Genomic DNA, 14,451 nt, shown 5'->3' with positions numbered 1-14,451 from the left:
TATTCTGATTTATAAGTGAGAATTAATTTGTAAATGTAATAAAAATTTTATTTAATGTATTATTTTTTGCAAAGTTCACTCACATATAACTTGGTTTTAGCTGTGACTGAATTGTTATTTTGCATGCTTGAAGGTCATTTTTGAGGGAGATCATTCGAAAAGTAAACTATAATCAGGTTCTAACAGCACAAATTTGACTTTTTGCATAATAAACCGCGATTTAGTTTCTTTAGTTTCTACATTTTGAATCTGTGTGAATCTTAACTTAAATCATTTCTGAATTCCAGAAGGAAAACGTCTGTTCAATGCTTTGCACATTATTTGCAGTGTTGTTATATGTACAATATATTTAAATTTTATAGTGTTACTTTGAAGAAAAACTTTATTAGTTGCACCATGATATCCCACCGTTTTAATAAGCCTAATAGGTTTTTAACTTAACCAATATGTCAACAGTTGTTTTATTCACATTTCCCCATATTTCTGAGAGAATGTGACAAATAGAGAATTTTCAAGGAGGACTGTGTAATATGCACAACTTTTACATTTATTAAAGCTTTTATTTTCAAAAATATTTCAATAGTTTTAGCCATTTTATACAGTATCTAATATATGCAATATGAGGCTTCATTATTCAAAAACACTGTCCCAGTACATTAGAAAATGCTTTGTTCCCCTTACAGTCTTGACAAGGGAAGTCCTAAAGAGATAGGAAAACCCAGAAACAACACCCCCCCCCCCCCCCCCCCCAACACACACACACACACTCCAATGAACACAAACATCTCCTGAGTATTGAGGCTGAGTTACAATTTTGGATTTGTCAGTGTTTAGTGTTTGAACTGGGTCAGAACCACCACACCCTGCAGCTACTGTGTTTGTGGCCTGTTTTTCGAGGCGGGGGAGAGTGGGGGAGCTGAAATCACTGCTTCAGCAGCCGAACAGCTGGAAAATCGAGCCACTTGTTGTGGAGCTGCGATGTTTGTTGGGTTTGCTGCCAGAAAGAAAAATAACCAATACCCGCTGCTGGCCAGGCCCTCTGCGCGTCTGCGTTACTCTTCGTGATTTCGAGCGGAGCAACCGCAGCCCACATTTAGGCGGCTTGGAAAAGGCCACTCCCTTGAAAAGCAAACAAATGCCGTAGCCATGGAGATGCCAACGATCGGAGGGGTTTCACTTGCGCTTGGCCGCCGGGTTTTGCAGCGCAGTGAGCGCTCATAGCAGGTGGCCGTGTAGTGTAAAGCGAGTGAGAACAGCGAGACATTAGCTGCTCTGGGTGATGGGGGGGAAAGGCTGGACGTATTACTGCAGAGCTTGGTGATGGGACACAAGGCTTCCAGAGGGATTATTTACACCCTGGTGGGGCTAGCAACAGTAAAGCATGTTCAAAACAAAGACCTGAAGGAATCAAGCAGACCAGATTCTGCCAGATTCATACACTCTTCTAGATCTATGATGATTACCATGTTAGAATATTTAATGGGAACATTTTTCACATCTGTTTGTGGGAAATATCCCTTTACTTTGATCTGAGGAGTTTAGTGTTGTGACAAATGGGTGGAACCCTTAAAGATTGCTTCTGTTCTTGCTCATCTCACACACTTAGATGTTTCAGACAAAAATTGGCAAGAGAACCTGAGTAAATACGAAAGGCAGTTTTTTTTAAGCATATGATTTTGCCTAGATCAAGCTGGCCTTGTGAAAATATGATTGCACCGCTTGTTAAATTACTTAATAACTAAGTTCAGTTCCGCAAGCCACATCCAAGGATAATTACTGGACCTGAAGATTTAATCATCTAAAGCGAACGTGACTGACAAAAATAGGCTACGAGGTCACAAAGAGCAGCATGTCTTCCCCTAACTCACAGATATTCAACATATGAGAAACAGACAGAGTTACAAAGACATTTTTAAAACTTTAGAACTCCAGGGAGCCACATTAGCTGTGTTTCCATTAACCACAGAATTGCGTAAAATATATTTAACAAAACTGCAATAGGAACCCTTTTTTCACATCACACAAGTCGTGATCAACAGCTGGATGTTACTTCTGGCAAAAACAACAAAGAAGACGGTAGGAAGTAGAAATTGATGATGGTTTGTTTTTGTCTTTTTTTTTGTCAGACAATGTGCATCTGGCTCCACCAGAGCTCTCACAGTATGACATTCATTCATTCACAAAACGTACGCGTCATTCCAACGTGTTGAGTCTATAGCTCTTCTGTAAAATCGCCGACTAGTTTCCTCAAAACGCTGCATACGTACCCGCTCTCAAGTAGGCGGGCCTTGTTGCTCCAACACAACAAGGCCCGCTGACATCTTCTCTGATGGCTGATAGATGATGAGCAATAGCACCGCGAATTATCAATATATCTCATGTAACTGTTTACATCTTTCGGCTTGATAGCAGTTGCTGTTGCAAAAAACAACCGATTCTTTTTTGTGATTATTTTAAAAAGTGCAACATACATAAATTAAAGACTATATAAGGTAATCTATATGTAAATGTACCAGTGTTTATCAGTAGTCAATGTTTTTGATGTAAAGAAAAAAAAAAGTCCTACTCAGTTTATCTTTGTTTGAAAATTAGACATATACAGTGCTGCTTGAAAGTTTGTGAACTAGTTGTGTAGTTTAGATTTTTCTTATTTTTAACCATGATTTTCTTATTTTCTCATTACCAGTTTTTGTATATGAAATGTCAGGTTTATGTTCATCGATTCCATTTGCTTGTTTTGAGGGAAATGTATGAATTGCAAGCAGACTAAATGAAACATGGAATCAGAGCATCTGCAAAAGTAAATGAACCACAGCTGCACTGGTAAAGACAATCCGGTAAAAGACTCAGGTGAAACACATGTGAGTGCTCAAGCAATCAACTAAGCAGACCAATCAAATGGGATATCCTTGGGAAAAGTTTTGAGGTGCACAGGTTAAATGGGAGAGGAAACCAACCAAACCACTGTTGTGTCAAGGCATAAAGACCAGATCAACAATGCCGAGAGGAAAGGAGACATCTGAGGACATCAGAAAGAAGGTGGTGACAGGCCATCAGTCTGGGGAAAGCTATAAGACCATCTCCAAAAGATTCCAGCTTCATCCATCCACTGTGAGACAAATCATTTACAAGTGGAGGGCACTTGGCATCACCGCAACTCTGCCCAGAAGTGGACGGCCGTCAAAACTCACACAAAGAAGCACCAGAAAAATAATAATGCAGGTAAAGGCCAACCCACGCATCACCTCCAGAGAGTTGCAGACCTCTCTGTCAGCATCTGGGATAAATGTACATGTGTCTACAATCAGGCGAAATATCCATAGACATGGCATTCATGGGAGAGTTGCTAGAAGGAAGCCTCTGCTTTCAAGAAAGAACAAAGCTGCCCATTTAAACTTTGCCAGAGAGCACTTGGACAAACCAGAGGCTTTCTGGAAGTCCATTCTCTGGAAGGATGAGTCCAAAATTGAATTATTTGGCCACAATCACAGGCGCCATGTTTGGAGAAAAGTAAACACTGCATTTAAAGAAAAGAACGTCCTCCCAATAGTGAAACATGGTGGTGGATATGTGAAAGTCTGGGCCTGCTTTTCTGCCTCCGGACCTGGACGACTCCATATAATCCAGGGAACCATCAATTCCCAGGACTATCAACAAATTCTTGACCAGAATCTCCTGCCATCAGTCAGGGAGTTGATGCTGGGACGGAAATGGATTATGCAACAAGACAACGACCCAAAGCATTAAAGCAAAAGTGCCAAAGATTGGCTTAAGAGAAAGGAGATTCACACTCTGGATTGGCCCAGTCAAAGTCCCTATCTCAATCCCATAGAAATGCTGTGCCAAGATCTGAAACGGGCAGTACATGCCAGATGTCCCCCTAACCTCACTCAACTGGCAGAGTTCTGCAAGGAGGAGTGGACAAAAATCCCATAAAGCAGATGTGAGACACTCGTTTGTGGTTATAGAAGACGTTTAGTTGAAATAATGGCTGCAAAAGGAGGAGCCACAAGGTACTAAATGAAAGAGTTCACATACTTTTGCACTTGGCAGATTTTCAGTTTTTTGACAGATAAAATACTTTTGTTGAATAAATAACGAAAACATGTATCCTTTTTTCTTTGTTTCCCTTATTTGGAAGGTTTGCTTTACAATTTGAGATTTGGATGTTCATTTCACATGATTATTATAATTTTTCTTTAGAAAATAATGACCATGTTCAGGTGGTTCACAAACTTTCAAGCAGCACTGTAAGTGTGACAAGAACATAGGAATTATTAAACTGACTCAAGGTCTCCACTTTAAGCTGTTCCTCAACATTGCACTGGTAAACATTTTAACTTTATGTTGTTATTATTACCAAGCATGCTAGAGTACGAAGCATCTTGGAGTCAGAAGTGAAACCTGCTAAAACATTATTACTGGCTTTGTTTTGATAAAAATATTTCTAGTTTGCACAGCTAATCTTGCCATGTGCAGCTCATTTTTACAGGGTCAAAGGCGAGGGGTTAGAGTTCACTAGTTTAAACTGACCTTAACCTCTGAAGTCAAAATAGAGACAACCAATATTAAGCAGGCTGTTGAACCTGAACAGTTAAATTCTCAATGACATTTTGTTATTATACATTGCAAAGGTATTCAAACAGTTGAATTTTCCACTTTAGGGTTGGAGTTGGGGTTTGTGATTGATGATGCAATGTGTATGTGACTGACCAGGACGAACATTTTATGAATAAAACTGTTTTTGTACTTTAATGTAATACAATAAATAATGTAATGTTATTTCTACTGGCTAAATGACATGTACTCAGTATCAGTATTGGCAATATGAGCAATGTATTTACACAGTATCGGATCAATTCTAAAATATGCAGAATTTCCCACCTCTTGTTTCCAGGTGTGTAAATAACTGTTTTCTTGAAGTCACATTTTTGCAGGTTGTCAGTTGCTAAACAAACGCACGCAGCTGAGAATTCTTCCTGCTTTTTTTTTTCTTCTTTTAATTCTGTCACCACACCGGTGCGGCGCACATTTGCTCAGCGTAGCGTTATGGTGGCTCTGAAGCTCACAGCTGTAATTTGGACTGGCAGCTGACAGAGTATATAATCAACCCCCCAAAAAAAGCTATTTTGGACCGCCGAGAACAACCAACGGGGCGATCTGTGGCGGGAGCCAGATGAGTTCACGGACTGGGAAAAGGCGAACACACACACACACACACACACCCGCATGCACACACTCCTTTGATCGGAGCAGATGGCAGCACTTGTGCGGGAGACGGGGAGCTCACAGAGACTAACGCTCCGGATCAGTATCCTGAGGGGTCAGACGGGCCTGTCTGACTGAAACCACAGGTCTGCTGGCTGTCAAGTCCTAATCAGTAGGAAATGTCTTCACATGTATGACACACTGGAAGGAGCGCCGTCTGTGTAACTGGAAGGGGGGAGAGCTGCCAAAACACTGTTTGTCTGGTACGACTCTGCATGTTATGTGTCTGCATAGCCACAACCCCGAAAAGAAGCACTTTGCTCACGCAGCTCCGACAGTGCAGGCTTTGTAGTTTTGTCAAGGAGCCGCAGCAGAAAAAGATGGACGGGAAAATCCCGGACGTCTTTGTCCTCTCGGACGGCCTCAAACCTCAGGCTGAGTTTGATACCATCCTGTCCCCAGAGGGAGCCACATGAAGGTTTCGGCTCCCAGTGTGACGAAGCTGTCTGCGCTCCACTGCACTGTGGGTACGAGAAATCAAAATCTTCTCTTTGCTTTTCTTAGCTATGAGTATCGAAACGGCCTTGGAAAAGATGAGAAAAGCAGTGAAGAATGAAGCAGCTTCCATTTGTCCCATTTTGTCAGGTCACAACTACAACTTTGGGTTTACTTTTTATGAAATAAATAAAGACTGATCGCGATAGGTTTTCACAAATAAAAACCAGCAGCGTGCGTTTGTGTTCCACTGAGTTACTGCTTTGTTAAAATACATTTACAAATCTAGACACTGAAATGAATGGGGTGCCGTTTGTAAAGTTTTACAGACAAAATGAACAACTTTGGGGGTTTTCTAGCCTGAAATTTAAAAAAATAATTGTTCATCATGTTCAAATACATTTATAATTTTTTACAAACTAAATATTAGTTTTGAGGCAAATATTTCACCTACAAACCAAATATTTTGCTCTGAAGCAAATATTTAGTTTGCAATTTAACTTGATTACTTTATTGTTTCCTTAGGCTGGAAGGTTTACTTAGTAATTACTTAGTAATTAAATGTTCAGTTTGTAAAAGAAACATATTGTTTCCCGCTAATTTTAATTCTGAGCTAAATATTTAGCTAACAAGCTAAAGCACTTGAATACAGCTAGTTCACAACCAAGTATTTAGTTGGAAACTAAATGTTTAGTTTCCAACTAAATTTTAATTAAATATTTACGTTGTAAACTAACTTGTTTAGTTTGTTAACTAACAAGTTAGTTTAGGCTGGAAAATAAGTATTTGCTTTGGAACTAAATATTTACTCAAAGTAAAGTTGGTCTACTGAATAAAATACCAAAAAATATATCAGTTTTATGACAAAATTCCATTGCCGTGTCCGGCCTCTTGCTGCATTTCCATTTAGTCCATGTTCTATTCCTGCTGGATCCTGTTCAGGGACACAGAGCGCTGGCTCTGGCATTCAAAGTGGAAAAGGTGAGGTAAATCTAAAAGTAAATCAGAGAGGGAAATTAACTGACAATACAGGATTTGGAGACCATTCAGGAAGTTGGAGTAGCAGGTGAAAACAGACTTTAGCTGGTAGAACATGTAAACTCTGTCGAAAAAAGAACCAGGCAGGGATTTAAACTCAGTGTCTTCTTGCGGTGAGAAAATCCAGGTTTCTTTCTGATTCTGAGTGTGAGTGCGATGTTTTTACTGGAATGCCATTGATTAATCAAACTGTACATAGTGAGCCATTTGGTTTGTGCTGCTGGAAGCTAAAGGTAGAATAATTACAAATGTCTGCTGTGTATATTGAAAAACATGTCTGCTTTAACCTCAGGAAACTAAAGATTTTCTCGTCCAATATCTTCGCAGGAGCAAAGCTGAAATTAAAGATCTCAGAGGAGTTGGTAAATGGATGAAAAAGGGGCCGCTTCCAGAATATTGTACCGAGCGCCACATCTACCATACTTGTCAAAACAGCGATTTATCAACAAAAAAAAAAGTTTGCTGTAATTCTTTTTGCATCCAAGCGGAAAAGCAAAACCACATAATTAGCACTCACCCAGTGGCAAGAATGTGAGAATGTGACCGAGAGTGCAAAGTGATTCTGTCCTTCCTGATCATGAGCCCAAATCATCAGCGGACTGAAACATCGCTTATACTTCGCAGAGTAGCTTCAGGGGAAACTCAAACTTTCTTTTATAAAAGTGAAAAAAACTATTTGTTTCTAACATATTACCTTCAAATGTGTCTCTATGCGGATAATTATGAGTTGTGGAACTCATTTGGGGGATTTTGGGTAGAATTAGCTACTTACAGCAAAAAAGCTACTTATTTTCTTAAGTAGGTAACACGGCTGCCTTGTAACAGAGTGTGTTTCTCTGTATCTTTGATGCTTATTCATGTTGTTTCTATGACTGTTGCTGTTTCCACCCACCACCCTAACACAGGCAAGTCAGTTCAACTGGAGACCTTTAAAATGCCCATGGTAGCAACGTGTTTGGTTGGCAACTTGTTCAAGATGCACACTCTCTGCACCTCTTGATCAGGACAACACAATCCCGTCTTTGGCAAGTCCACACTGATCTAGATTTAGAAAACTAGCAAAATGTCTTAGCCGATATTGAGGATAGACGAGTCAATCGAATGCATCAACATCTGAGGAACACTGCTCCCAGGTCTCTGACGTCTTAATCCTTGTTCTTGGATGTAGCATGTGTCCAAACTAGTCGTGCCTGTGCATCTGTTTTTTCTCTTAAGATGATGAATGTGGGTGGGAGACAGACAGGAACTCCAATCCCCCAGAAGACCCTCTTGTGAAAACATCAGACATTTCAGGATAAGCACTATTCAAGACCTCTGAGAACAACCTGAAACACTCAAGTCTCTGGCTGCATGAAATAAAACCATCAACTGCCTTTTGTCTGACGTGCTTTAGTTGGAAATAGAGTGGCTAAAGCAATTGCAGTTCCTGTTCCTGATTGACTGACAGATGCTTGCACAGACCTGCTTGAATGATTTCCCTTCGTCTCACTGTTCTGCAGATAAAAACTGGAAAATAGCCAATTAGTGGAGCATCAACATTAAGGTCTAAAGAAGATGTCAATGCCAGCATTGTTAGCAGATGTAACGGAACACAGAACCTCCAAAGCACTTGGTAAGCATCTGGGCACTACAGCCAGAACTCTGAAGGACCAAGGTAGGGAGGGCTCACTACCATCCCACCTGGTGAAGTCAGTCCTGAGAGGTCAAGAGGGAAGGTTGGCCATCAGACCCCAGAGAAGCTCCTGAAGTCCAAAGCCAGTCCAGCACACCTCAAGGAGCTACATACCACCATACTGGATTTCCTAAGCCATTGCCTTTCTAAGCCACTTGATTCTCATCTCCCTTTAGTGATCCATCTGGACTTTCTCCCATTGACTTGGATTCCTTTGGCAGAATTTCAACTGAGCCAGACAGTATACAGAAGGAGGAGTTGTGAATGATGACTTATGCGCTGTTTTAGAATTGTAATGTGCCTGTAGTTTTAGCAATGGCAGCAGAGGAAGTGAATGAAGCCGTTCAGTCCATGTTGGCCACGCTTCCAAATGTTGAATTAACATTAAAAGACAACTGGTCCAGCTCAGCATTTCTCTCTTTCCAGTGGAGGATGGTTGTCTACAGTTTCCGGTAAAATTTGTAGCGTCAAACTGGTACATTACATAGATTATGGGGAAACGTTAGCTACTGGGTCAAGTTTAAAACTTCAACAAAGGTCACGCTTCCAGGAAGCTATCGTTTCTCAATAGCCGAGAGCCCAGACCCTCTGGACGAAGTGAACCATAGAAAGAAAGTAAGTACAAGTAAAATCTAATGCAGTATAATGAAATGATAATCTGGTCTCATAAACACAATAATATCTCACCAATAAGCAGTATTTCATGCTTTCTTTAGAAGTATTCAGTACAGCCAGATGTCTTTTTAGGAAAGAAGCTGTTTGGAAAGACAGATCAAGGGGATTTATGATGATTACTTTGGTGTTGATGTGTGTACCAGTTTCATTTATGAAAATAGTAACAAAAAGGAACATTATCTCACAGAAGTCTGTGAAACCGTCATAAAAAGGACCGACTTCTAGCTATGCCTGGTGAAAACCACACACTAAAGCCTGGAGCGGATTGACAAAAATAAAATGTCCTATGACCAATACAGCAAGTACTACTCAACATACTGCACAGTCAATATTCACTTTTACTTAAGACTCTATTCGTTGAGATTTCAGCATTTGAAGTCATCTGGTTTGTTAGGAAAACATCACACCTACTTATAAAAGTGAGTAAGCACGCAGAAGGAATGGTAGACCAGTCAGGAACATGTATGTTGACTCAATTTGAAAACACCTAAAATCTCTAGAACCAGATGGCACAATTGGTGGAATGAACAGTAATAATGTTGTCAGGGAGTCAAAACATCAAAGTCACCAAATGTCTTGGTCAGCATTACTATAGCTTGAATACATTTGATAGAGGTTGTTGTTTTAGTTGGACTGGGATGATAGATTGACTATAGTATTATCTGTATGCCTCACGTGTCAATCACAGCCTCATGTGATCTGTATCAAACATGGCAAACATGCAGGTAATCCTGGCTAATGCTACGGCCAGAGACCTCAAATTTTCAGACACTCCAATCAGCCCCTGATAATAGATTGTTATATTGTTATATCACAGCACCATTTAAGCCTTCTGCTGCTCAGTCTAGACATGCCAACGTCTTCTATACCAAAGATTTTTCTTTGGTATAGATTTTTCTTCTGGGGGCCTGCACTACTTTTTTCAATCAGAAATAATCTTCTCATCAAGTGGTGAGTCTGGCTTAATATAAAGCTCAGAAAAAGTTGTACTAAACTACAGCGACTCTGACTAAAATGCTTAACAATTTGATTGATTGATTGATTGATTGATTGATTGATTGATTGATTGATTGATTGATTGATTGATTGATTGATTGATTGATTGAGTTGCTGGTAAATTAAAAGCTATTGCCGTTGTTTGTTCAATAAAAACAATAAATGATGATGCAAGTAAGATATAGTGAATTATTTGCACAAGAAACTACACACACAAAAGAAATACTTGATCAGATTTGGTGCTTTTGCAGTGCAGCCCCGCCACACCCCACCCACACACACACACCTAATTTCTAGTTATATATATATATATATATATATATATATATATATATATATATATATCATTACATTTCATTTGCAAATACCACTGTGCTTTTGGGAGCTAAACTCTTCTACCAGCTTGATATTTTTGAAAAGCAGTCAGGTGCTGGCAATGGCTTCATATTGCCAGATGTATATCTCCTTCATAGATTAAAAAAAAAAGCCATACATTTCCTGTTACCATGAATTTACCATTTTGATGCTGAAGCAGTTTTGAAAATCCTTTTGATAAATATTCATGAAGAGCAAATAGATGAAAACCAAGATCTGCACAGAACATTGGTCGAAACACATGCATTAAAAAAAATACAAATGTGATCTGCCAAGGTGGGCTGACACAAATCCACATCACTTTGTTTTGCAAATGCATACTTTTTTTTTTAACTTTTTTTTTTATGGCAGTTTTAAACGAGACAGAAAATGAATGTGCCAGAGAGGTAACACCTTCCAGTCATGAATAAAAGCAATTTACTCTCCAATCAGATAGCAAAAGGGGGAAAATTGCAAGAGCTGACTGCATCTATGCATAAAAGAAATGCATTTTTTTTCTCTCTAAACGCATAAAAAAAGAAAGCCCAAAGTGGGAGTGCAGGAAATGTTTTGAAAAATGAAGAGTTGACTCTGAGGTTGACTTATGCTGCCAGCCGTCCTTGTTGCCGCTGGGAAAGCAGCAGTTTGCACATACCTGGAACCTCTTCAAGACCATAACTGGTGCTGTTGGGCTTGAAGCGATCAGGTTGAACCTTCATCTTTGGACACAGGACATCTGGGAAGAAAAGACAAGTGTCAGGCGAAATGTGTCTTTCATGTTGCCTTACATACAGAATTTATCGTGCTCAACTTGAACTGTCTGCTATTTCGGTTAAAACTGTATGTAAATTTATGTAACCAATAGAAATGGGCAAATCGCTCCAAAATATCAATAATCGGTATCAACTCTGAATTGATATTACAGAGTTGATAGACTCAATCTTCTACTAGAAATATAAATAGTAGCTTCCATCTTCTAGTGGAAGTATCGATAGTATAAATATCAATCTTATACTAGATCAATAGGTCTATTAATCTAGTATAAGATCTATACCAGTATTGAGCTTATGCATTACTTTAGTTTTAGATTGCCTCTTGAAATTTTATTTTATTTTTCGTATTGTAGTTCATCAATAGTACCTCCAAAAAGATTTTGTCTCGCTTTGCTCTCAAATGAGAATTTCTTCGCAGTTTACTTAAGAAAAATACACACAAATCATGTTAACATGTTATTAAAGTACCTATAAACTTTGTTCAAATTCTAACATTGGACAAACCACCTCAAAACACCTAAAGGTCAGAAGTTTTATAATATATCAAACTTAAATATCGGTATCGGTATTGGTGATACAAGCCCTGTATTTATGTGGTATTGAATCGATAAAATATGAAGTACCGCGCAACTATAATGTCTAACAAAAAGTAGGGTGTGAGTATGAAATTGAGCAAAAACTATCATGTACTTTTGGGAATGAAAATATAAAAATCTTCAGTTAATTTGTATCCAAGCACCTTTCTTTTGATTCTCCTACATGAAATCCAGCTCCACTGACTCAATCCATTAGTAACAGGTGGTTAGTAAGCAACGCCTCAGCGGTCTGTCAGAGGTTGTTAGTGAACAAAGAGCGTCATGAAGACAAAGGAACACAGCAGACAGGTTAGACCAAAGTTTGTTCATTATCCCTGAAATTTGCATTCGACTGCTGACTCAGCATTGGCCCAAAACTGCTGGTTTATTTTTTAGCCTGAGTGGACTGTATTGATTGGAGAATTTGAAAAATCCCATATGAATGACTGCATATGGATTGAAAACAAAAAACACTTTTCAGACTTTTAATAATTGAAAGAAAACTATCTGACTTTCCTTCTAATGTAAAAATATGCTCTCCTGATTGGATGAAATCCCAATAAAATAAACTGAAATGGGACCAAGGGGTGTAAATACTTTTGCAGGCAATATAAGACTAATGGTAAACATACAGTATGTCTTTATATTTGTAAATAAATATTTATATCTTCTGGATAGATGCAAACTACATCTTGTTACTTGTACTTGTGACAGTGCAATGACAATAAAGTTGAATTCTATTCTAAGTTTAGGTTGTTTGTTCTTTTGAAGACAGCCACCTACAAAGTTCCTGTGTGCTGAAACACAGTAGCAGACGTCCAAGGCGTGGCCCGGGGCCACTTGCGATGGCCCCTTGAAATGTTTCTGTGTGGCCCTTGTTCACAATTCAAAAAACGGCACACATCTATTTCGCCAGGGTGTTAATCGTAACACACTTGAAACAAATCAAAGTGAAATTTTCTTTGATAAAAAAGAGGCAGATACATTCAAATAATCCTAAAAAGTAAACTTAATCAGCAACACAAACGATTCATCTTTTTTTTTTCTCCGAAGAGTTTTTGTGGCGCTAGTGGCTCGTATTTTTTGTACAGTAGGCAGACAGGAAGGAGGGTGAGGAGAGGGGGGAAGACATGGTCGTCGGGACCGGGAGTCGAACCCGCGACGTCCGCGTTGAGGACTAAGGCCTCCAAACGTGGGGCGTGCTAACCCACTGCGCCACCACAGCACGCCCCACGATTCATCTTTTAATGTTAACATTTTCTGTTAACATTAAAAGATTTTTATTTTAATTTGATAGCACTTAGCACCACTAACATCCAGTAACTTTTACTTGAAAGTAGAATCAGGCACACCTATAGAGTAAACAAATAAGAACTTTAAAAAAAGTAACTAATTAAGGTTTTGTGCATTATTATTTATTATTTTTGCACTTTTTATAACAAAAGAAACATAATTTGGCAAAAGGTTTGGACCCCCCAGCTGTTGTAACTGCTGTCAGACTGTTTAAGTAGGAATGATGTAAGCGCTAGGAGTGGTGTGTGAGCTGAACAGAGCTGGTGCAGACACACTTCCCTCTCCCGCTCAGTTTCCTGTTTGATGTCCAGACGCAGACCTGGTTGAAGAAAAGGGCAGCTGTGTCGGTGGGGAGGACGGTGGGGTGAAATGGGGTGTGGTGGGTTCTACTTCCACACTGGAAACAGCGAGTTTCATATTTCCACACACGTATATTTTAGCAGCGGTGGCGACAGGGAAAGGAAACACCTTTGGGTTAAGTTGTTTTTGGCAGAAGAAATCCTTCTATTGGAGTAGAGAGTTTTTTGAGAATGGAATTATATATTGTTTTATGAATTGGCCTGTGGATACATTTAATTTTGTTCAAAAAGCCTAGAAGCCAAGAACATTTTAAATGAAGAAGTAGCAAAGAATCTGGTATAGTACATGCAATTAGAAGATGTAGATTTCTTCTTTTTTTTTTTCTTAAGTGCCATCCAAAAAAATTGCAAATAAAAACAAAAATATAGAGCACTCCACACCAAAGCAATACAGGAAGTATGACACACAGGTCTTTGCTTGCTAATCAACTAGGCTTTGAAAATATTCATGGTATTCTAGTAAACTCTCTTATCAGCAGAGTATGGAAAGACAAAAAAGCCAATATCTGTGTGTTGTGCAGTACCTAATCTAATGCCATAGCCTTTACATATCCTATAAGTCTCTATGCTAAATATGCCACCAGACACTTAGGAAGCATCACCTGGTATTGAGAGTTAGCAATGTAAGTAGTGAGTAGATAACATTTTAATTATTTATACTTTCTACATTTGCAGAAGATATTCAGTTCTTCTATAAAGAGCCAGCAAAATTTGTTATTCTGTTATGCTAGTTATGAAGAGTGTGCATAAAGAGTGGTCCGACTCGTTAATGTTTTTATTTATTATAATTTACCACCTTATTCCCAGTGAATGCATTCATATTTATGAGGATCATCTGCAGAGATCATATCTGGTGGGCCATCTGGACCAAAACGGTGTGGGCCAAATTTCTGTCCCGGTCCATACCCATCTCAATCTAACGTGGTACAAGCGTCCAAATGAAATTCTCCTTTCCATAATTAATAGCTTAAAAACTCGTGTTTGCTCCCTTGACCACAAATCATAAATATTCT

General features: G+C 39.0%; 1 protein-coding gene across 2 annotated transcripts in view; it reads right to left on the bottom strand.

Annotated features, from left to right (window-relative positions):
* The window catches only part of col22a1 (collagen type XXII alpha 1 chain), a 74,504-nt gene that overhangs the window by 50,703 nt on the left and 9,350 nt on the right, over nt 1-14,451 (bottom strand). For both annotated transcript variants that reach the window (XM_005806189.2, XM_023345237.1), the window contains exon 4: nt 11,094-11,174. In XM_005806189.2, the coding sequence (XP_005806246.1) occupies nt 11,094-11,174 (81 nt within the window). The remainder of the gene's footprint in view (nt 1-11,093; nt 11,175-14,451) is intronic.

This window comes from Xiphophorus maculatus, chromosome 13 (genome assembly GCF_002775205.1).
Source record: "Xiphophorus maculatus strain JP 163 A chromosome 13, X_maculatus-5.0-male, whole genome shotgun sequence".
Classification (NCBI taxonomy): Eukaryota; Metazoa; Chordata; class Actinopteri; order Cyprinodontiformes; family Poeciliidae; genus Xiphophorus; species Xiphophorus maculatus.
Note: the sequence above shows the minus strand (reverse complement) of the source record. Positions and strands in the feature narration are given on the sequence as shown.